The sequence below is a fragment of the Anabrus simplex genome, chromosome 2 (genome assembly GCF_040414725.1).
Source record: "Anabrus simplex isolate iqAnaSimp1 chromosome 2, ASM4041472v1, whole genome shotgun sequence".
NCBI lineage: Eukaryota > Metazoa > Arthropoda > Insecta > Orthoptera > Tettigoniidae > Anabrus > Anabrus simplex.
This window is the reverse complement of record NC_090266.1, coordinates 1202740461-1202764799: the sequence shown is the minus strand read 5'-3', so window position 1 is coordinate 1202764799 and position 24339 is coordinate 1202740461. Positions and strand designations below refer to the sequence as shown.

Sequence of the window (24339 nt, the reverse complement as noted above, 5' to 3'; positions counted from 1 at the left end):
TGGAGAAAAAAGATTTCAACCCCCTTTCAGTTCTTTTTATACCCTCTTAAATGGATTCTACAAAAACAAAACACAAGGAGTTTCCTTATACCAATTATCACACCTGTAATATCTTCAGATTTTGAGATACCAGTATCCTAATAACAATAATTCAAGCCCTATTTCAGTCCTTTTCACCCCGCCCCCTTAAGAGATTTTTCCAAAAACAAAAAAGTATGTATAATTTTATTTTTATAAGAGATTGAAAATACCAATTGTTATGTCTGTAACATGTTACATTTTTTAGGTATACTCTAGAAATACTCAATTTAAAAATTCACCCCCGTTTGTCAGGCCAGTTCACACACATACCCCCACCCCCCCAAGTAGGTTTTCCAAAAACAAAAAATATGTGTTCCTTTATTTTTAAAAGGAGATTGCAAATTCCACTTTTCATTATTGTAACATCATCAGTTTTTAGGATACAAGTATCCTCAAGAAATGTATTCAACCATTTTCTAACCTTTTTTCACCCACTAAAGAGGATCGACTCTAAAACCTAAAAATACGTGTTTTCTTATTTTTAAAGGAGATTCCAAATACCAATTTTCACATCTGTAACATCTATATACCATGCTGACTATAAGAATACAAATACAGTGTATAAACTGCTCTAAAAAATGATAATAGCATCAACGTGAATATAGTCACTCACGAACAAGCAACTAAGATATTAAATAACCCAATTTTGCCTAGTAAATTTAATGAAGGCAGTATGAAATTTGACTAGGGAACAAAATTTAATGATGTATAAGTATCCCCATAAAAAGAATTCAACACTTTCTTCACTTCTCTTCACACACCCCACCCCCTGAAGTGGATTTTTCGAAAAAAAAAAAAAAGTGTTTCCTTAATTTTTAAAGAAGATTCCAAATACAAATTTTCATGTCTGTAACATCTTCAGGTTTTGAGATTTATGTCTTCACATAAAAAGAATTCAACCCATTTTTTGTCCTTTTTACAATGCCACCCCTGCACTGAAGTGTTTTTTTCTGAAAACAAATACATGTTACTTTTATTTTTAAAGAGTTAAAAATACCAATTTTCATGTATGTAATGTGTTAAGTTTTTGACATATGCTCCATATATGCTCATTTTAAAAATTTACCACCTTTAACACTTCCCCTGTGTGGATTTTCAGAAAACAAATTATGCGTGTTCCTTCACTTTTAGCGGAGATTCCAAATACCAATTTTCACGTCTGTCACATGTTCCATTTTTTTTTAGATATACTATAGATATTCTCATTTTTAAAATTCACCCTGTTTGTCACTCCTGTTTCCAAAAACAAGAAACACGTGTTTCTGTATTTTTAAAAGGAGATTCCAAATACCACTTTTCATGACTGTAACATCTTCAGTTTTTTGAGATGTAAGTATTCTCAAAAAGGTATTCAACCACTTTCTCACTTTTTTTTCACACCCTTAAGAGGGTTTTTTTTTCTCTCAAAAACCAAAAAATATGCGTTTCCTTATTTTTAAAGGAGATTCCAAATACCAGTTTTCACGTCTGTAACATCTTCAGTATTTGATGTATAAGTATCCCCATAAAAAATAATTCAACTCTTTCTTCACTTCTCTTCACCCAACCTACCCCCTAAAGTGGATTTTTCAAAAACAAAAACAAAAAAATGTGTGTTTCCTTTATTTTTAAAACAGATTCCAAATACAAATTTTCTTGTCTGTAACATCTTCAGTTTTTTTGAGATATTATGCACATAAAAAAATTCAACCCCTTTTGCTGTCCTTTATATACATCCCTTCCCCCGCTGAAGTGCTTTTTTTTTTTCAAAAACAAACAAATACGTATCACTTTCATTTTTAAAAGAGATTAAAAATACTAATTTTCACATCTGTAACATGTTTAGTTTTTGATGTATACTCTATACATGCTCATTTTAAAAATTTACCCCCTTCTCCTTTAATGGATTTTTAGACAACAAACTATGCGTGTCTCTTTGCTTTTATAGGATATTCCAAATAACTTTTTACATCTGTAACATATTACATATTCCATTTTTGAGATATACTGTAGACATTCTCATTTTAAAAATTCGTCACAACTGTCCACCACCCCTTAAGTAGATTTTCCAAAAACAAAAAAATACGTGTTTCATTATTTTTAAAGGAGACTCCAAATGCCAATTTTCATGACTGTAACATCCTCAGTTTTAGAGATTATTCACATAAAAGGTATTCAACCATTTTTTTCACTTTTTCACGCCCCTTAACAGGATTTTCCGATAATAAAAAAATGTGTTTTTTTATTTTTTAAAGGAGATTCCAAATACCAATTTTCTTGTCTTTAAACTCTTCAGTTTTCGAGATATAGATACACTCGTTTTAGAAATTCACCCCTTTTGCAATGGAATACACAAAAATCCTCCCTTATTGAGCACCTAAATTGTAATATGAATGTATCCCGAAAATTTCATTTCTTTATGTCCAGTAGTTTTGGTTCAGCAATGATGAATCTGTCAGTCAGTGAGGACAAGTTATTTTATATATATACTAGCAAGATACCGATGCTTCGCTATGGTTTTTTTTTTTTTTTTTTTTTTGCTACTAGCTTTACGTCGCACCGACACAGATAGGTCTTATAGTGACGATGGGATAGGAAAGGCCTAGGAATTAGAAGGAAGTGGCCGTGGCCTTAATTAAGGTACAGCCCCGGCATTTGCCTGGTGTGAAAATGGGAAACCATGGAAAACCATCTTCAGGGCTGCCGACAGTGGGGCTCGAACCCACTATCTCCCGATTACTGAATACTGGCCGCACTTAAGCGACTGCAGCTATCGAGCTCGGTCACTATGGTTTTAAATTGAAAGTTGTTATTATTCAATGTTTCACATTTTGGAGAGACCACTGTCAGCCAAGCCTGTAAAATACACCTTCAATTCGTACGTCAAATGGTTTTGGGAGAACGATTATCTATTTTCTGATCTAACACTCATTTGAACATGATACGGAAGAATTTGAATGTTTTAAACCCTATCTTATTCAACATCTAGGATGTAAAAGTGACCAACCCCTGATTTTTTTTGTACATCGAACAGTAATGGAGGTACGAATACTTTTTCAAGGGGTAAACGTTTTTAATACTTATTAACATCTAGGATATAAAAGTTCATGCCCGAAAAAGTTTGGAAATAATGGATATTGTGTTTTTGAGAGTCAGCCACCATCTAAACTCCTTAGGGGAGAAATATTTTGAAGTATATGATATTTTACACTTAGGACATAAAAGAAGACTCTTCTCGTAAAATTACAACTTTGTACATCAAACGGTTTTGGAGGGATGAATAATTTAGTTTACGGAGCTAACCTCATTTGACACTTTAGTGGTGGAAAGTTAAAAATATTTCTTATATCACACCTAGGATTTAAAATATATACCGCTATTTGGAATTTTGTCTTCATACATTAAAACGTTTCAGAGGGAGGAAGGATTTTTTCTTTTTCTTTTTTGGATCTTAACCCCCATTTAACTCTCTGAGGGTTTAAATTTGTTTCAAAACTTCCATTATTTAACACCTAGGATATCATTTGACATTTTAACTTTGTAATTCGAATGGTTTCATATTGAACCCATGACCTTTGTGTCATAAGGAACCAGAGTCCTAAAGCCTTTACATGAGGTCACATATAAATTACATGTCATGAGCTCTAGCTATATTTTTTATCTCTGACCAGAGATGGCACATGGAGGAACAGGTGGTAGTTCTCATTCTCATGCTAAAGAAATTACATCACCCACACCTGTAAAAGGAGCATGGATATGTTGGACTATTTGTTCTAATATAAAGTACATTTTAAGAAGAACTGGCGACGAAACTGCCGTAGTAAACATTAGGAAATTGTAAGGCAAACAATTTGGTCATTAATGATGAAGATTTTAGACCGCTAAATAGCTGCAGAAGGAAATTTGTCAAAAGATGTGCCTGTTTGTTCAAACTCTGTTACATTGACCAAATATAGTGCCCATCTTATGAGGTAACTTAATAATTCAATTGGTTAAAAGAAATCCTTAAATGCTTATTATCAACACCGCTACTAAACAACTATGTGTTACATCGAGACCTGCCATCAGTACATTTTTATGGGGTAGAAAAATTGTCTGTAAAAATTTTGGCAATGAGTGCAGATATCCTGAGAGTGGGGAGTAAATGGTATAAAAGAACTGTGCGCCATTTGCAATCTCGCATTGTGTCTAATGAATTTGAGGCGAGTCCACACATTTCAGAGAATAACTTTACAAACCAGCGTTTGAAAGACTAAGTACAGCTTATAAATCTCATATTTTGTCCTGTATTGGCTCAAAGACTAAGTGCCAAGGGAAGATAGGTTTTGGCCGAAGGTGGCTATAACATCAACTCCAAGTGGAGATAGGTTTTAAGAGTACAGAATCGCAAACATTCTATGAACTATGATTTAAACTGTTGTGTTAGAGGGTTGAGGTCAGCAATTGCTGAAAGTTGCGTAACATAAATTAGACAGTCAAAGTATTCTTCCAATAAAGATAATTGACGGTATCCCAAGTGAGGAATCATCACGTAAATTCAGGGACAGGGAACAGATAGTCATGATAATGCCGCAATTCCTGCAATTGAAGCTGTAAATATAGTTGTATTCTAAAGTATTGCATGTGCTGGTCGGTGGTTCGACAAACGTGTTAGGTCTGTGCAAGAAAAAGAACGTGTGAAGGGCATTCTTTTGTTTATGTCATTATTTTCAGGTGAATGGAAATAAAAATCAAAATAGGAAAAATATAATTTGTAACGCCACCACCTGTCGAGATGGCTAGATAAAGAGAATGATAGACTGGTGAATCTCTAATGATGGGAGTCAACATATGACTACAGGTATGTGAACTATCACATTTATTAAGTGCTTTTACTTATTTCATGATGTCACCATGTTTTTGTGCATGTGTATCTGCGACACATTTTGGTCACCCTTTTATTTCGTGAAAATGTCAGAGAAATACGACAAAAGGTCATTCGATTTATTTTTCTTGGATAATTGGGAATGTCGCGAAACTAACGTGTGACGTGTTGTACGGTAGTAGATTTGATGGTTGAGAAACGAATATAATGTCTAAAGCAAAGTATCATTTCTGTAGGTTTATTTTCTGTATTCGTGGTTTTTCCAAAGTTAAGATATTAATTTATCATCAAATTTTGTTTGGTGAAAAGATGAATTTCATGTAAGCATAATCCGTGGTTATTCAGTTAGAGTAGGCATAAAGGCACACCGTTGTGTTAGGCGATGTGAAATTTTTACCAAGCAAAGTTATGAGGCGAGACTGATAAAATTAATTATAGGGATTGCTATTCCAAAGTCTGTTGAAAAATGTGTAGAATTAATGAGAGGTAAATAACGATAAAATTTTGTAAGTCAAGTTGTAAGTTTTGTTTTGGAAACATTAGCTCAGATATGCAGGGAGAGATGGTTAGTTGTTACAGAGTGGGTCAACCAAGAGAGATATTCCATATTATTTTCGTGTTGAGTATCTTAGCGAGTGTTTCAAGCCTTGCAAAATGGGGAGGAAAAAGGATTGTGGAAATTCTGTAGTGTTGATGCCGGGATGTTCAGTGTAGGAAATCCGAGGAGTCATTTTGTGTAATTTACTGACATGGGAATAGGGTCACTGCATAATTAAGATTCCATGTGAAACCGTAGGACCATGATGGATAATAATATTTGAGTGACATTTTAAATTAAACATCTTCGCATAATCTATGTGGGTCAAGAATTATACTTCATGTGAATTGCCAGCAAGGCGAGTTTTGTTGTTTCATTTGATGCCAGTTAAAACACGACTATTACGTGTGTTTTGTCTCGTGATAATGAGGGAATCTCGGGTGCCGCTCCTCCAGCCAGCTGTAAGGTGGACAAGCCAGCTTACTGCTAGACAGAAACTAACTGTAACTGAGATGTATCGTTTGTAGTAAAATGTTTGGAATTAGATTTCATTATTTAGTGAAGATTTGTTTTAATAGAGACTTGAATTCATTTTTGAAGCGACGGACATGAGACGATGATATGACAGGTTGGAGATTACCGTTTTCAGATATGTCAAAATTTGAGAATCGGTAGCGATGTAGTCCAATATTACTTGAGGGTGGTAAAAAGTCATATTTTGAATGTCACGAAGCCATGTGACATGGACTGTTTACTGTGCGTTGTGTGTTAATTTGTGCAGATTGTAGGATTTAATGTTAGCATAATCAAAGCTAGTTTCTTAATAATTGTTAGTGTTAAAACGTAGGCTTGATGAGTGATGTCATGAAATGAATAAATAGTAGTGGTAATTATAAAAATGTCATGGGACTTTAAAGAAACCATTCATCTGGGGTAGATAAAATTTGTTAAGTAAGATTATGAGATTACTTTATTTATTAAGTTATTTAATTCAGTGAAATCTTATTTTGAGAATTAGCTTAAAAGCAAGTGACTAATTTGAAAATGTATTCTGGAAATCTTAGTTTTATTTCCTGGGAAACCTCAACTTATTAACATAATGATTAAGGGGATATATCTGATGGCAAAGGGACTTTACTGCCACAAGTGTTGGGAGCATTTGTTGTTGTTGTTGTTATTATTTTATATTTTGATTTGTTGAGCATCAGATGTGCAGGGGATTTATTTATGTGGAAACATTGGTCATCAACTTAATGTATCCACGCAGACGCACACAAGATGCTGTCAGTTGGTACAATGAATTTTATTCACACATATATACACAAATTACACACTCACATAACCACGAACACAGTATCACAATAAAACACTTCACTTCAAGAATATCAACATGCCGCCATGATTAAAACAGTTGACAACTGACACCGAATACCACAGAGGTTATACTTTGAAATGCAGTTGAAACTAGATGACTACCGATCAATTCAACATGGAGACCGCCTTAACTCAGCATGTCAGCCACATGCTACTAAACAGTAACTTCCAAAACACAACTTTAGGAACTGAACCGTAACTAACTTCACCGTCAAGATCGTCTCTTTATACAGGTGTCTGGTCAGGCTCTAAAAAGTTACGTTACAAAAAAACTATCTTCGTGAATATTCTACAGTACAAATACACAGTTTATAACGGATGGTATTTTCTCAATCTTTCTCGTAGCCTATTACCATTCTGGAAGTTAGAGTGTGTTTCAGAATTTTGGATTACGATTTATATATACAGGTAAGAATATATAATATTCATTTAGAAATATTTACATTAACTGAACTGATATAAATGTCTATGTACAACACACAACCTCACATACAATACGATCATTCAACCACGTAAATAATAATACTAAATGGATGTACACTTCATAGCCATACATACAAGTAACAAAAATAATAATCATAAAATAATAATAATAATAATGATGATGACGATTGTAAAATAATAACAATAACAATAATAATTCAAGCTCGATATCTACATTAGTTACCCATGGGTGAGAGAATACTTTTTTTCAAGTTATACCTATTATCGCACTTGCGTCAATAACCCCCCTATAATTTGAAACAATTTCCACACTTTATACACTCTCTTGGTCCACACCATTTAACCACACACAGACTACCTCAGTCATTCAGCTCTCCTGCTGGCGCTGCCGAAGTCCACACTTTGGAGCCCGGCGGTTCCATTGGGGACCACCACCTTCCCATGGTGGGTCCGCTGAGTCCGGTTGATGAAGTCCTCATTCCTGGTGATGGTGATCCACAGGTCCTCGCGTGGCCTTTGAAGCTCCGCTGGCTTTCCCCTCATTCGTAACTTTGTGTTCGGTCCGATGGCACACTTGTTTGGTGGTTGTCGGTTCGGGCCCCATTGGTTCTCCGTCTCGTCGAGGGAGTCCCACTGGCTGTATCGTTGCCTCACTGCCTCCATTTCCTGAGACATCGTCTGGGCCTCCCCATGGTTCTGCTCCACGCTGAACCTCCTCCCTGGACAGTTCACGGTGCCGTGGAGCTTACTGCGGCTGTCGAGCATCTTGCCCTTGGTTTCATGCTGGTACGGCCCATTCACCGTAGCATCGTCTGGTTGTTTGGTCTCAGCGTCGAACATCCACGGCGCTCCATCGGCGCGTTGCGCCCCCTCCCACGGACGGACGCGGCAGTTGGCTCCCGATTGGTGGACATCGCCAAACCCGCCGAACACTCCCACAACTTCTTCACAGGTCGAAGATGGCTGCGGGCTATGACATGCTTCCATATCCTCCTCACGAAGTCCAGAGATCGGGTATTCGGTTCCCTCTTCTGACATCAATCCGGTCTTGAACTGGGCCCCGATTTTCTCCTAGAGTTTTTCCAACTTGGCCCTGATATTCTTCTCAAGTTCTCCAAACTGGGCTTCAATGTTCTTAGCCTGGGCCTGAATGAAGGAAGTTAAGTGTTTGAACATTACCACGGTCCTCTGGTTCTTCATTTTCGAGTCCAATTGATTCAATAGTCCTGTCCACGGTCGGCAGTACACACAGACGTACACAAGATGCTGTCAGTTGGTACAATGAATTTTATTCACATATGTACACAAATTACACACTCACATAACATTGATTACGGTAGCACAATAAAATACTTCACTTCAAGACTATCGTCAAGCCGCCATGATTAAAACAGTTGACAACTGACACCAAATACCACAGAGGTTACACTTCGAAATACAGTTGAAACTAGATGACTACCGATCAATTCAACATGCAGACCGCCTTAACTCAGCATGTCAGCCACATGCTACTAAACAATAACTTCCAAAACACAACTTCAGGAACTCAACTGCAACTAACTTCACCGTCAAGATCGTCTCTTTATACAGGTGCCTGGCCAGGCTCTAGAAAGCTACGTTACAAAAAAACTATATTCGTGAATATTCTAGAGTGCGAATACAGTTTATAACAGATGGTATTTTCTCAATTTTTCTCGTAGCCTATTACCATTCTGGAAGTTAGAGTGTGTTTCAGAATTTTGGATTACGATTTATATATACAGGTAAGAATAAATAATATTCATTCACAGGTATTTACATTAACTGAACTGATATAAATGTCTATGTACAACACATAACCTCACATACAATGCGATCATTCGACCACGTAAATAATAATACTAAATAGATGTACACTAAATAGCAATACATACAAGTAATAATAATAATAATAATAATAATAATAATAATAATAATAATAATAATAATTTGAGCTTGATATCTACATTAGTCACCCACGGGTGAGAGAATATTGTTTTCAAGTTATACCTGTTATCGTACCTGCGTCAAACTACTCTAACTTAATTGTGTTCAGCCTTCAGCTTAGATATTTGGATGGTCATGGGGTCATCAACCTCAGTGACTTAGTATACGGCCATCTACCATTATAGCATCATTTTCCTTGCGGTCATCATCCACAATGACTTTAACATACAACACAAATTTAGATGTTGGTCCATGACATAGTCGCAGGTCACATCAATTAAATTAAGGGTCCATGCCGTACAACCACTGTGTGGCACATACCGATTGGACTGCCTTAGTTATAACACGAGTCCAGAGCTCATGCTACTGGGGCTGGATCATCACGAATCATTATGATGGTACATGCAGTCTCACATGGAAACCAATCTTAGGGATCTTCAGACTTACTTTATTTTACCCTTAAATTAAGACAGTGGTTTCAGTAAGGATATCCCTCAGGCAGTTGAGTTAAGGACTCCAAAGCCAGTATCTCTCATCGTTATCATTGTTTTGTTTTTTGTTTTTTTATGGACAAGACTGAGTTCATTTAGAGATGGAAAAGTGTCATGTGTTCTTAGACTTCATCGTCAATGGTCAATAAAACATCAATTTCTAAGACTCAATTTCCCTCATTTAGTAGATAGTTTAAATTACTGAAACCCGCCTCTTACCTAAGCAAGTGACGAAGAATCCGTAAACGACCTGCCGATTTGCTAATAGGTAAGGAAGGTAGGTATCCTACGAAGAACCTTAAAGGATTCAATATAGGTGTATATTTTTGTGATCATTCCTCATCCCCCAGTCAAAACCCCTTAGGGGTGTATTGTTTTAAGTCCACTTCTTATTTGTATCCTCATAAAAAGAATTCAACTGTTTTTACACCCCTCAGTACTGCTCACCACCTCTTCAGTAGATTAACAAACACACAAAAAAATATGTGTTTCTTTATTTTTAAAGGAGATTCCAAATACCAATTTTCATGTCTGTAACATCCTCAGTTTTTGAGATATAAGTATCCACATTAAAACCAACCGCCCCGCCCCCCCCCCCCCCCGCCCGCAATGAAGTTTTAATTTAATTTTATTTTATTTTATTTTTTTAAAAAATTTAAAAATACCAATTTTCACATCTGTAAAGTGTTAAGTTTTTTATATATACTGTATATATGCTTATTTTAAAAATTTGCACCGATTAACACTTCCTCCTCCCCTGCGAATCATGTGACTTTGGGCAGTGGGGAGGCTTGCGTGTCCCAATGAAGAATATAGCCGAGCCACAGGTGCAACCATATCGGATGGGTATCTATTGAGAGACCAGACTAAGGAATGGTTCATTGAAAGGGCGACAGCAGCCTTTCGGAAGTTGCAAGGGCGGCAGTCTGGATGATTGACTGATATGGCCTTGTAATAATACTCAACATGGCTTAGCTGTCTTGATACTGCTACACAGCTGAAAGCAACGGGGAAAATGCAGCTGTAACTAAATCCCGAGGACATGCAGCTCTCTCTGTATGAATGATGTACTGACGATGGCTTCCTCCTGGGTAAAATATTCCGGAGGTAAACTAGTCCACCATTCGGATCTCCGGGTTGGGATTACACGAGAGGGGGCGATCATCAGGAAGATGGATACCGACATTCTGCGGGTCGCAGCGTGGAATGTTAGAGGTTTGAATCGTTGTGGTAGATTAGAGAACCTGAAAAGGGAGATGGATAGACTAAAGTTAGATGTAGTTGGTATAAGTGAAGTACGTTGGCAGGAAGAAGAGGATTTTTGGTCAGGCGACTACCGAATTATCAACACAAAATCAAACAAAGGAAATGCAGGAGTTGGTTTAATAATCAATAAGAAAATAGGGCAGCGGGTAAGCTACTACGACCAGCATAGGGCCGGTTCTACCATCTGCTGGTAAAGTGGCTGGCAGCTGCCCGGGAGGTAAACTACCTGGAGCTGTAAATCGGCTGGTACTTTGGTTTGCGTCCAACCACCTCCGTGCAAGCGCTAGGTAGCTACCCGGAGGTAGACACCGATATACGAAGTTGGCTAGACTGATTTTCACTGACTTCTCGCTTTCGAGTGTGGTGCTATCTATCGTCAGATGTGTGAAACCCATTTCGATTGTCTTATTTCCCTGTGCTTACATCTGCTGATTATCACCAAAAAGCCTAATAAGGGAGTCTTAAGAGTTATGGACAATGATTTATGTCAAACTTTCGTGATTTTAATCTATGATCTTCAATATCAATACCTAATTGGGATTAAAATCTTGAGATTACATTTTCTTATGCAAGTTATAACTTGTCATGTAAGGCAGAGTTTTTGAAAAGTATTCTCGTAGTAGATTGGTCAAGTCGCTCGCTCCGTAATAGAAGGTACGCAGGTTTTCATCGTATTTCTGATTTACATTTCAAAATTTATTTTTGTTCCCTGCCGTTGTTCTTAACTCTCTTTTACGCGCTTCCATATACGTATATACACACACATCTTCTTTACGGACTTGTTGCCTTTGAGTTTTCTATCTGCAGGCTTCTGTGAATTGATTAAGTATCTTCACGATGCTCTATTTCCAACTAGTTCTGTGACCTCATTTAGTTCCACATGCTTCCATTTACTGATAAAGCATTACATTCTAATGTTTAACGTTATGAAGATGAAGTGGGAAGGTACCGTAAATGTAAAGAACTACCGCGACAGTCCTATGTGCTATTAATCATAACACCACTTTCTACAAGTAGCATACATATAAAGCAGTTTCCTAGTAGACATAATATTGTGATTAAATATTTCAATGAAATATATTATTAACAAAAGAACGTATGAAAAGAGTCATACAGATTAACACAACGCTAATAATAAAAAAGATACGTCATAATAAAGACTCGTACCTCGTACTACGAAGTGAGCGTGTTAACCATTACGCTACGAGAACACTTAAGGTACGTAGGATACATATATTAAATTATACCTCGTTTCTGAAAACTGAAAAAGTAGGAAATTAAAGCCCATTTGAAATGATTTCCAAATAGATTTTGATTTTATATCCTTTTAAAGTTTCTTTATGAAAGCTTGACGTATAAAATGTGTTCCCTAGCTACCGATGCGAGAGGCTGGTGTGACCGTTGCAACTCAAGGGAAGCATTAATGTTCAAGATCCTGCAATACAATATCGGCCACTGTTACAGTATAATGCTTTTTTCCAGTATACTAAACTAATTTAAGTTGTATGTCACCAGAAACACACCTAATAATGTTCAACTCTCAAAACTTGCCCGGCAGGTAAAGTCTTATCGGGCCCTCGAAGTGGTCGATAAATTATGCACCGGGTAGCTACAATTTATGCTGCCGATAGCGCTACCTGGGGGTGGTCGAACGGAAACATCCTTTTACGCCGAGGGCAAGTTACGCGGTACTTTACCAGTAGGTGGTAGAACCGGCCCATAGTGAAAGAATTATTGTCGTCAAGATAGACACCAAACCAATGCCCACCACAACAGTGCAGGTCTATATGCCTAGTAGCTTAGTGGATGAGGAGGAAATCAAAAGAACATATGAAGACATAGAAGATTTAATACAATATGTAAAAGGTGACAAGAATCAAATTGTGATGGGAGACTGGAATGCAGTGGTAGGCCAAAGAAGAGAAGGTAATACAGTGGGAGAATTCGGATTGGGACAAAGGAACGAAAGAGGAAGTCGGCGGTTGAATTCTGCAATGATCATAATTTAGTCCTTGCCAATACTTGGTTCAAACACCACAAACGATGGCTTTATACATGGACGAGACCTGGAGATACTGGAAGGTATCAAATAGATTTCATTATAATTAGGCAGAGATTCAGAAACCAGGTGTTGGATTGCAAAACTTTCCCAGGAGCAGACGTGGAATCTGACCACAACTTGTAGGTCATGAAATGCCATGTGAAGCTGAAGAAACTGAAGAAAGGAAAGAATGCAAAAAGATGGGATCTACACAAATTGAAGGAAAGGAGTGTGAGGGATTGTTTCAAGGAACATGTTGCAAAAGGACTAAAAAAAAGTCTGAAGGAAACACAATAGAGGAAGAGTGGATAATCATGAAAAATGAAGTCAGCAGGGCTGCTGAATAAATGTTAGGAAGGAAGAAAAGATCAACTTAGAATCAGTGGATAACTCAGGAGATACAAAACCTGATTTATGAACGACGAAAATACAAGAATGCTAGAAATGATGAGGGCAGAAAAGTACACAGACGATTAAAGAATGAAGTGGATAGAACGTGCAAGGTAGCTAAGGAAGACTGGCTGAAGGAGAAGTGCAAGGATGTCGAAGGTTTTATGGTCCTAGGAAAGATAGATGCTGCATACAGGAAAATCGAGGAAACTTTTGGAGAAGGAAATCTAGGTGTATGAATATTAAGAGCTCAGATGGAAAGCCACTTCTAGGGAAAGAAGACAAAGGAGAGAGATGGCAGGAACATATCCAACAGTTGTATCAAGGTGAAGATGTAGATAATTTGGTTGTGGAACAAGAAGAGGCTGTTGATGCTGATGAAATGGGAGACCCAATTATGAGGTCAGAGTTCAACAGAGCTGTGAGCAACCTAAACAGGAACAAGGCACCTGGAATTGATGACATTCCCTCTGAATTACTGACCGCCTTCGGAGAAACCAGCATGGCAAGGCTATTCCATTTAGTGTGTAAGATGTATGAGACAGGAGAAGTCCCATCCGATTTTCGGCAGAATGTTGCTATACCTATTCCCAAGAAAGCTGGTTGTGAAAAATATTGCACCGTTAGTTTATTATCTTATGCCTGCAAAATTTTAACACGTATTATTTACAGAAGAATGGAAAAACAAGTTGAAGCTGAGTTGGGAAAAGATCAATTTGGCTTCAGAAGAAATGTAGGAACACGTGAAGCAATCCTGACTTTACGTCTGATCTTAGAGGATCGAATCAAGGAGGATAAGCCCACGTACTTGGCATTCGTAGATCTAGAAAAGGCATTCCATAATGTTGATTGGACCAAGCTATTTAAGATTCTGAAGGTGATCAGCATCAGATACCAAGAACGAAGAATTATCTACAATCTGTATAAAAATCAGTCTGCAGTGATAAGAATCGGGGGCTTTGAATAAGAAGCAGCAATCCAGAAAGGAGTAAGGCAAGGCTGCAGTTTGCCCCCCCTCCTTTTCAATGTTTACTTAGAACAGACAGTAAAGGAAATCAAAGAGGAATTTGGAAAGGGAATCAAAATCCAAGGAGAGGAAATCAAAACCTTGAAATTTGCCGATGATATTGTTATTTTATCTGAAACTGCAGAAGATCTCGAGAAGCTGCTGAATGGCATGGACGCAGTCTTGGGCAAGGAGTACAAAAAAAATAAAAATATAATGGAGTGCAGTCGAACAAAGGCAGGTGATGCAGGAAATATTAGATTAGGAAATAAAGTCTTAAAGAAAGTAGATGAATATTGTTACTTGGGTAGTAAAATAACTAACGATGGCAGAAGTAAGGAGGATATAAAATGCAGATTGGCATAAGCAAGGAAGAGCTCTCTTAAGAAAAGAAATTTGCTCACTTCAGACATTGATATAGGAATTACAAGGATGGTTTTGAAGACTTTTGTGTGGAGCGTGGCATTGTATGGAAGTGAAACAAGGATGATAACTAGCTCAGAAAGAAAGAGAATAGAAGCCTTTGAAATGTGGTGTTACAGAAGAATGCTTAAGGTGAGATGGATAGATCAAATCACATATGAAGAGATACTGAATCGAATTGGCGAGAGGAGATTGATTTGGCTAAATTTGACGAGAAGAAGATATAGAATGATAGGACACATCTTAAGACACCCAGGACTTGTTCAGTTGGTTTTTGAAGGAAGTGTAGGTGGTAAGAACAGAAGGAGTAGACCAAGGTATGAATATGACGAACAGATTAGAGCAGATGTAGGATTAAATTAAAAGTTTAGCACAGGATAGGGTGGCATGGCGAGCTGCATCAAACCAGTCTATGGACTGATGACTCAAACAACAACAACAACAACAACAAACACTTCACCTTAAGTGGACTTTCTGAAAACAAATTATGCATGCTCCTTTACTTTTACAGGAGATTCCAAATACCAACTTTCACATCTGTAAGATGTTACGTTTTTTGAGATATACTCATTCTAAAAATTCAAATCCTTTGTCAGTCCTGTTCAACACCCCGGCCATTAAGTAGGTTTTCCAAAAACAAAAACAAAAAAATGTGTTTCTTAATTTTTACAAGAGATTCCAAATAAAACTTTTCATGATTGTAACATATTCATTTCTGAGATATAAGTATCCTCAAAAAGGTATTCCAACCCCTTTCTCACCTTTTATCGCCCTTAAGACGATTTTCCCAAAAACAAAAAAAGTGTCTCCTTACTTTTTTTTTTTTTTTTTTTTTTTGCTAGTGGCTTTATGTCGTACCGACACAGATAGAACTTATGGAGCCGATGGGATAGGATAGACTTAGTAGGAGTTGGAAGGAAGCGGCCTTGGCCTTAATTAAGGTACAGCCCCAGCATATGCCTGGTGTGAAAATGGGAAACCACGGAAAACCATCTTCAGAGCTGCCGACAGTGGGATTCGAATCCACTATCTCCCAGATGCAAGCTCACAGCCGCGGGCCTTTAATTGCACGGCCAACTCGTCCGGTCCTTACTTTTTAAAGGAGATTCCAAATACCAATTTTCACATCTGTAACATCTTCAGTATTTGATGTATAAGTATCCCCATAAAAAGAATTTGATTAAGTTCAGTTCTCTTTACCCACCTCACCCCATAAGTGGATTTTCTGAAAACAAACAAATATGTGTTTATTTTTAAACGAGATTCCAAGTACCAATTTTCATGTCTGTAACATCTCCAGTTTTTGAGATATAAGTATAAACATAAAAAGATTTCAAACCCTTTTTCAGTCATTTTTACACTCCTCCCCCAGTGAAGTATTTTTTTTCCAAGAAAAACAAATACGTGTTACCGCATTCTTATTTTTGAAAGAGATTAAAATACCAATATTCATGTCTGTAATGTGTTAAGTTTTTGATATATACTGTATATATGCTCATACCAAATTTTACCCCATTTAACACTTCCCCTTAAGTGCATTTTCAGAAAAAAAATTATGCGCATTTCTTTACTTTTACAGGAGATTCCAAATACCAATTTTCATGTCTGTAACATTTTGCGTTTTTGAGATATTCTCATTTCAAAAATTCAGTCCCTTTGTCACTCCTGTTCACCAACCTGTAAGTAGATTTTCCAAAAACAAAAAAATGCATGTTTCTTTTTTTGAAAAGGAGATTCCAAATACCAATTTTCTTGTCTGTAACATCTTCAGTTTTTTATTTATAAGTATCCACATAAAAATAATTCAACCCCTCCCCAACCCCTGAACTGTTTTCTTCCAAAAACAAACAAATACGTGTTACTTTTATTTCTAAAAGAGATTAAAAATACCGATTTTCAAGTTTGTAATGTGTTAAGTTTTGATGAATACTGTATATGTGGTCATTTTAAAAATTTGCCCCCTTTAACACTTCACCTTAGGATTTTCAGAAAACAAATTATGCGTGTTCCTTTACTTTTACAGACCAGGCGAGTTGGCCATGGGGTTAGGGGCGTGCAGTTGTGAGCTAGCATCCGGGAGATAGTGGGTTTGAATCCCACTGTCTGCAGCCCTGAAGATGGTTTTCCATGGTTTCCCATTTTCACACCAGGCAAATGCTGGGGCAGTACCATGGCCACTTCCTTCCCATTCCTAGGCCGTTCCCATCGCATCGTCACCATAAGACCTATCTGTGTCAGAACAACGTAAAGCAAATAGAAAAAAAAACCTTTTACAGGAGATTCCAAATACCAATTTTCATGTCTGTAATATGTTGTTTTTTAGATATACTCATTTTAAAAATTCACCCGTTTTGTCCCTCGTGTTCACCACCCCCTAAAGCAGATTTTCCAACAACAAAAAATTATGTGTTTCTTTATTTTTCAGGGACATTTCAAATACCAATTTTCATGACAGTAACATCTTTGAGATATAAGTATCCACATAAAAGGTATTCAACCCCATTTTCTCCTTTCCTTAACACCCCCCCCCCCCCAATAACAGGATTTTCTGGAAACAAAAAAAAAAAAGTGTTTATTTATAAAGAAGATTCCAAATGCCTATTTTCATGTCTTTAAACTGTTCAGTTTTCGCGATATATATACACTCATTTTAAAAATTCATCCCCCTTTTCACTCCCTTAGCGAAAGAAAATCCAAAAATCATCCCTTAGTGAGTACCTACATTGTAATAAGAATATATCCCCAAAATTTAATTTCTTTATGTCCAGTAGTTTTGGCTCGGATGATGAAGAATCAGTCAGTCAGGACAAGTTATTTCATATATATGTATATAGATAGATTATTTATACGACGAAAATGTATTGTTTTTGTTTAACAATATAAATGAGAAATGTAAATGGAATTAACCATTAAAATAAAAAAATAGCAGCTTTAATATGATCAACACAGTTCTTTAATTGGAACTAAATTTCAATAATATTATTAACATAATACATCTCTATTTTTGTTTCATTTAATAATTAAGGATGTAATCATCTAAGACCAGGTTGAAACTGATTGCAATATATAGCTTCTTATTCAAGGTAGATTGAAGATTTTTACTTTTTGAGTGCAAATCAAATGTTATAATTAATTACGACCCTATTAAGCTCACTCTAGAACACCTTGATTTCATTCGTGGTACAAGCCTAATAATAATATAAATAGAAAGAATATGCTAATTATTGTTAATGATATAATATTTGATCAGTTTATGATGATGATGATGATGATGATGAATGGTAGAAGGAGGGAATTTCTGCATCAAAGATGAGAAAAATTAATGGCAATCAGAAAGAATCATAGAGAATAAAGGAGCCGTGTGGAACTTTTAGGGTCAAACCCACATTCAAAAGGGTAACATTTTCTCGGTCATTAATAGTTTTTTTTTTTAGATAGAATGGAAGCCAAAGATCCATTACAACTGATATTAAGATAATTGTGAATATTGTAACCATGAATATGATTCATATTATTTTTTGAATTAATAAATCTTTTTGACTGGAAGTCAAATCAAATCAAATCATATCAAAAACTCTTTATTTGCAAATGAGGTGTCTACCTCGGGAGGAAACTTTAGTGAAAAAGCTTTCTGACAGACTGGAGAGCAATAAACTGAGATGGTTCTGATATGTTAAGAGGATGACATGTTAAGATGGATACCAAAGTAGTTAATGGAGGCTAGAATTGAAGGAAGGAGAACAGGAAGCAGACCCAGACTAAGGCGATTGGGCTCGATCAAGAACAATATAATAACAAGGAATCAGGATTGGAACACAGCTGAGGAGCACCAACTGTGGTAGGATAGAAGAAGATGGGAAGGTGCCTTTAACATCCCAACCTGACTGGAGCTGGAAAAGGAGAAACTGATGATGATGATCAGAGCTAGGATTTGTATGTAAATACGTTTTTTTGTTTTTACATAAGTTAAAGTTAAAATTTCATTATAAGTCTACAAATTAGGATATTTGGAGTGGTTTAAGACACATTTCATTTTCAACATTTGTCCATATTTTGGGGTATAGTAAATATTTTATTTTTACATATTTTAGAAAACTTGCATATCTTTACAGAAATGAACATTATATTTTAAATATGTTACATATTTTATGGTTTCAAACTTATTCCTGTCAGAAAATCTCTGAAAATTTCTGGATTCTTGAATTTCTATAGCATGCTGAAAACAAGTTGTTCGGTATGAAGATTGTTTCATTTGTTGCTGAGCCTCGGCTTCATCCTTGCCAGTCAACCCCTGTGATAAGTAGAATTCCATAATTATACCTGAACACAGAGCAGGTCTGGTCCACACAATTAGCAGAGCATTAGAATCAATTAGGTTAACCTCTTTTGTTCAGTATTTCACAAACTGTCAACAGCCATGTATGAGCATTGAGTGGATCTTCAGTGTGGATTATATATTTGTTCATTCAGTGAAATGCCACCAGATCGTAAGGTCTCATCTCTAAAATTATGACTGTATGCAAGTGATTTTACGAATGAAAGATTATAAACAGATAGTTAAGTATTTTTTTCATATTGCCTGCCAAAAAATGGTGTCTAGTTCTCTGCGATTTCTAGTAAACAAACGCATTTTGGCATAAAAGTACCAGGCCAACGATAAGTTTAAAAAAACAAGGAAAACAAATATTTCTATCAGATATGCAACTGAATGTGAAGAGTGAATTCAGTAATGACCTTTGTCAAGCTCTGATTGGTGCAGATATTCCACTCCACAAGTTAAACAACTCGTGCTTCAAGGATATCCTGAAAAAATACACAGTATGGAGCCAACCAGACCAGTCAACATTAAGGAAGAACTATGCACCATTGATCTATGAAGAAATGCTGGGAGAAATAAGGAAATTTATGCAATTTATAATGGTTAGGTCCTTCAGTTATAAATTAACTGACTAGAAACTGAAAGAAGATGGGTTCAGATATCATTAAAAAAAAGACTATGAAAGACACTCCAATGTGTGTATGACTTGATGAGATGGCAAACAGTGCAGTGAGAATGACTGGGAATGTTGTCGTCATTGGTTTAATGAATGATGAACCTTGTAAACTGTTCTATTAATATGCAAGATCTTGGATACATGTAACAAGAGCAGAGCCAAATTGTTCAATGCTGCCATGGAAATTCTATGGGCAAATGGTATGAAAATGTGCTCGTGATGCAGCTCTGTATATGGTTGAAGTTGGTGAAGCAATGAAAGTAATGTTATGTGTCGGCTGGGTAGATAAATAAATAAACACAGCAACTGGTGGAGTTTACTTCTAGGATTTATTAATTAACTCTAGTGACTACTTACACACAACTACACAGGCACACCATGAGCAGAACTTACCATGCCACTCCAGACACAACGTCCACTACACAGCAGCTGGACCCAGAGACTCATTCCTTGGCAACAGACCAAATGCACTCACACACAGATTGACCGAACCTGCTCACCAATTGAGTTCAAATGAACCACTCGCACAAGTCTTACATGTCTTATATAGCCAGGCTGGCCCTTAAAGATACTTTGGACAGTAGAAACCCATGAAAACCCCTGGAGATGATAGGTTCTAGGTTCACAGTTCTCGTTGTTTCTACACTGTCAGAGGCCTCAGGTGACATACCAGCCAATGGCAGTACTGGTAGCAGGGTCTGAACAATGTGCGCCTGACTCTCCTCTGACTGGTTGTCGGTAGTAGGGAGAGAGTGGGCCTTACTTTGTCCCCACCTCCCATAGCTACATGTTGGAATGGCGGATGTGGCAGCTGTCATACCTCAGTAATATATCCCATGATGATTCACTTCGCTAACGCAGCTTATGCCCTTCATTGGTATGCAGAACTCATTCAAGCTAGCTACCCTAAAATGGACATCTTAATATCTTCAATGCAGAAAGTGCTTTTGAAGGCTCCTTGCAGGATTCAGATTCTGAGAGACATGAACCCTGATATGCCACTGCCCACCAATTGTAACTCAATGGGGAATGTTGTTAGAGGCAGTGTCATACTACGCAGTTAACACTGAAGCCATCCAGAATGTTTTGAAGTACTTCAGGCTCTTGACAGTGCTGTTTCAATTGAATCTGCAAAGTCAGTTGTTGGTGAAAATGTAGTGAAAAATGGCATAGCTTACATCCAAACAAGCATCTCATGCATCACAACAGCATTAAATGCTCTCCAAAAGCAAGAAACTCTCTTCTCAAAAGCTTTGCCATACTAAGAGAAGTGATATAATGTCTCAACTACTGCAGTGGAAAGGTTGGAGAAGCCACATAAGCGAAGTTACACAGTGCTAGCCAAGAATCCAGCAAAATTAGTTCAATTTTAAGCACTAAATCATGTGCAGAACCAGATATGGATTAAGATGTTGCAAGATTTAGAATAGTCCTACAACTTCTTGTGATGTTGAGTGGAGTTTCAGTGAGTACCAAGCATTTTAAGAGAAAATAGATGCAGTTTCACATTTGAAAATTTAAAACTCTTTTTTGTAATCCAAGCTTTGATTCTATATGTAAGAAGGCTAAATTTTTGTTTTGGACTTTCCTTCAAATTGTTGTGTGGAATGTATGTAATCCATACTTTACTCCATATTTTGAGAATTTTTAGCCCATAGACATTTTTTAATACATATACCCAGCCCTGATGATGATGATGATGATGATGATGATGATGATGATGATGATGATGATGAATAACAAAGAATAGTACAAATCAATGTTATTCAATTATTAATTTTATGACATTTCTAGACTAGTAGATGTCAGAACCAACCAGTACTCCATAAGACAATGTATTCCTCACCTTGTATGTTCGCACAATGAGTTCTGGTTGACTTGCTCTCAGAAGAAGTCTTTCAAAGAAATTATACCGTTCCTTCTCAAAAGCAGCCTTAGCTTGAGATATCAGAACTTCAGACCGGGAATCAGGATCATATATCTCAGTCACACGAAGTGCACTTGTCCAGTCTTGACAGTGCATGTACCTACAACATATAAATAAATTCTGTAAGGTACATAAAAATATCAAAGAAAAGGTAGATTAAATGCATAACAATCTATTTCCATATCCTCCAATAAAAAACAATTTAAAATATTCAATATTTCCAATGGAATAATGAAATATCTATTCAAATTTTATTTTAAGAAGTATTTTTTTTTATAAACAACATTTCAAATAATTCTTATTGAATTACAATGTATAATCATATTCCATTTCAAAAATATTCTCAAAATACAAAGCTGTGGTAGTTAAATTAAATTAGTTTATAACAATCACATTATTATTATTATTATTATTATTATTATTATTATTATTATTATTATTATTATTATTATTATTATTATTAGATCAGAACATTTATTTTGCAAATGCAGCATTTTCCCCAGAGGCAAAATCATAAAAAAATACACATAAATATTTACACAGAACATAACATTCATAATACTGTTTCCTGCCAGAGTTCTTACTTCCACCTGCCATGACCACATTTTACATTTGAATGAATGCACATCTTTTGGGAAAGGGTTGAAGATGTCCCTGGGTAAGCTGTTTCATTCTCTTTCCCCCCTTCCCACAAATGAATATTTCCCCCAGTTATTGTGCCACTGGCTTAACCTTATCTTAAACTCATGATCAAACCTGCATCTATAAACTCCTTTTGCCTTTAATATCCTTCCAATATCCTCCCAAACACTTTCCCCTGTATAAGATAAGTACATCTCGCTCTTAACTTCCTTTCTGTTAAACTTTCCCATCCGAGTCTCCTTATCATAATCCTAACACAGCTAGTCATTCTGTGGTTCCTCATTACATACCTAGCCACTTTCCTCTAAATTCTTGATTTGATTTATGTGTATTTATTTGATTTATGTGTATTAGATGGGATGGGTTTAAAGCAACTGTTGAGGAAAGTGAAAACAGGTTCGTACCTTTAAAGGTGGTAAGGAATGGTGAAGACCCACCTTATTATAACAGAGAAATAAAGAGACTAAGAAGGAGGTGCAGATTGGAAAGAAATAGAGTTGGCTGTTGAAGTAAGGAGAAATTGAAGGAACTTGCTAGGAAATTGAATCTAGCAATGAAGGCAGCTAAGGATAACATGATGGCAAGCATAATAGGCAGTCATACAAATATTAGTGAAAAATGAAAGTGTATGTACAGGTATTTCAAGGCAGAAACAGGCTCCAAGAAGGACATTCCAGGAATCATTAATGAACAAGAAGAGTGTGTATGTGAGGATCTTCAAAAGGCAGAAGTATTCACTCAGCAGTATGTAAACATTGTTGGTTACAAGGATAATGTCCAGATAGAGGAGGAGACTAATGCTAAAGAAGTATTAAAATTTACATATGATAATAATGACATTTACAGTAAGATACATAAGTTGAAAACTAGAAAAGCAGCTGGAAGTGATAAGATTCCTGGGGATATACTAAAGACAATGGGTTGGGAAATAGTACCATATCTGAATTACTTATTTGATTATTGTTTGGATGAAGGGGCTATACCAAATGAATGGAGAGTTGCTATAGTAGCCCCTGTGTATAAAGGAAAGGGTGAGAGACATAAAGCTGAAAATTACAGGCCAGTAAGTTTGACATGCATTGCATGTAAGCTTTGGGAAGGCATTCTTTCTGATTCTATTAGACGTGTTTGTGAAATTAATAAATGGTTTGATAGAAGGCAGTTCGGTTTTAGGAAAGGTTATTCCACTGAAGCTCAACTTGTAGGATTCCAGCAAGATATAGCAGATATCTTGGATTCTGGAGGTGAAATGAACTGTATCGCGATTGACCTGTCTAAAGCATTTGATAGGGTGGATCATGGGAGACTACTGGCAAAAATGAGTGCAACTGAACTAGACAAAAGTGTGACTGAATGGGTTGCTATATTTCTAGAAAATAGATCTCAGAGAATTAGAGTAGGCGAAGCTTTAACTGACTCTATAATAATTAAGAGGGGAATTCCTCAAGGCAGTATTATCGGACCTTTATGTTTTCTTATATATATAAATGAGTAAAGAAGTGGAATCACAGGTACAGCTTTTTGTGGATGATGTTATTCTGTATAGAGTAATAAATAAGTTACAAGATTGTGAGCAACTGCAACATGATCCCGATAATGTTGTGAGATGGACAGCAGGCAATGGTATGTTGATAAACGGGGTTAAAAGTCAGGTTGTGAGTTTCACAAATAGGAAAAGTCCTCTCAGTTTTAATTACCGCGTTGATGGGGTGAAAGTTCTGTTTGGGGATCATTATAAGTACCTAGGTGTTAATATAAGGAAAGATCTTCATTGGGGTAATCACAAAAATGAGATTGTAAATAAAGGGTACAGATCTCTGCACATGGTTATGAGGGTGTTTAGGGGTTGTAGTAAGGATGTAAAGGAGAGGGCATATTAAGGCTCCAACTAGAGTATGGTTCCAGTGTATGGGA

At 36.5% G+C, this 24339-nt stretch overlaps 1 protein-coding gene across 1 annotated transcript in view; it reads right to left on the bottom strand.

Annotated features, from left to right (window-relative positions):
* The window catches only part of Oseg2 (intraflagellar transport protein Oseg2), an 892258-nt gene that overhangs the window by 176953 nt on the left and 690966 nt on the right, over positions 1-24339 (bottom strand). The window contains exon 22 of the mRNA XM_067142201.2: positions 21703-21883. Coding sequence (XP_066998302.2) covers positions 21703-21883 — 181 coding nt within the window. The remainder of the gene's footprint in view (positions 1-21702; positions 21884-24339) is intronic.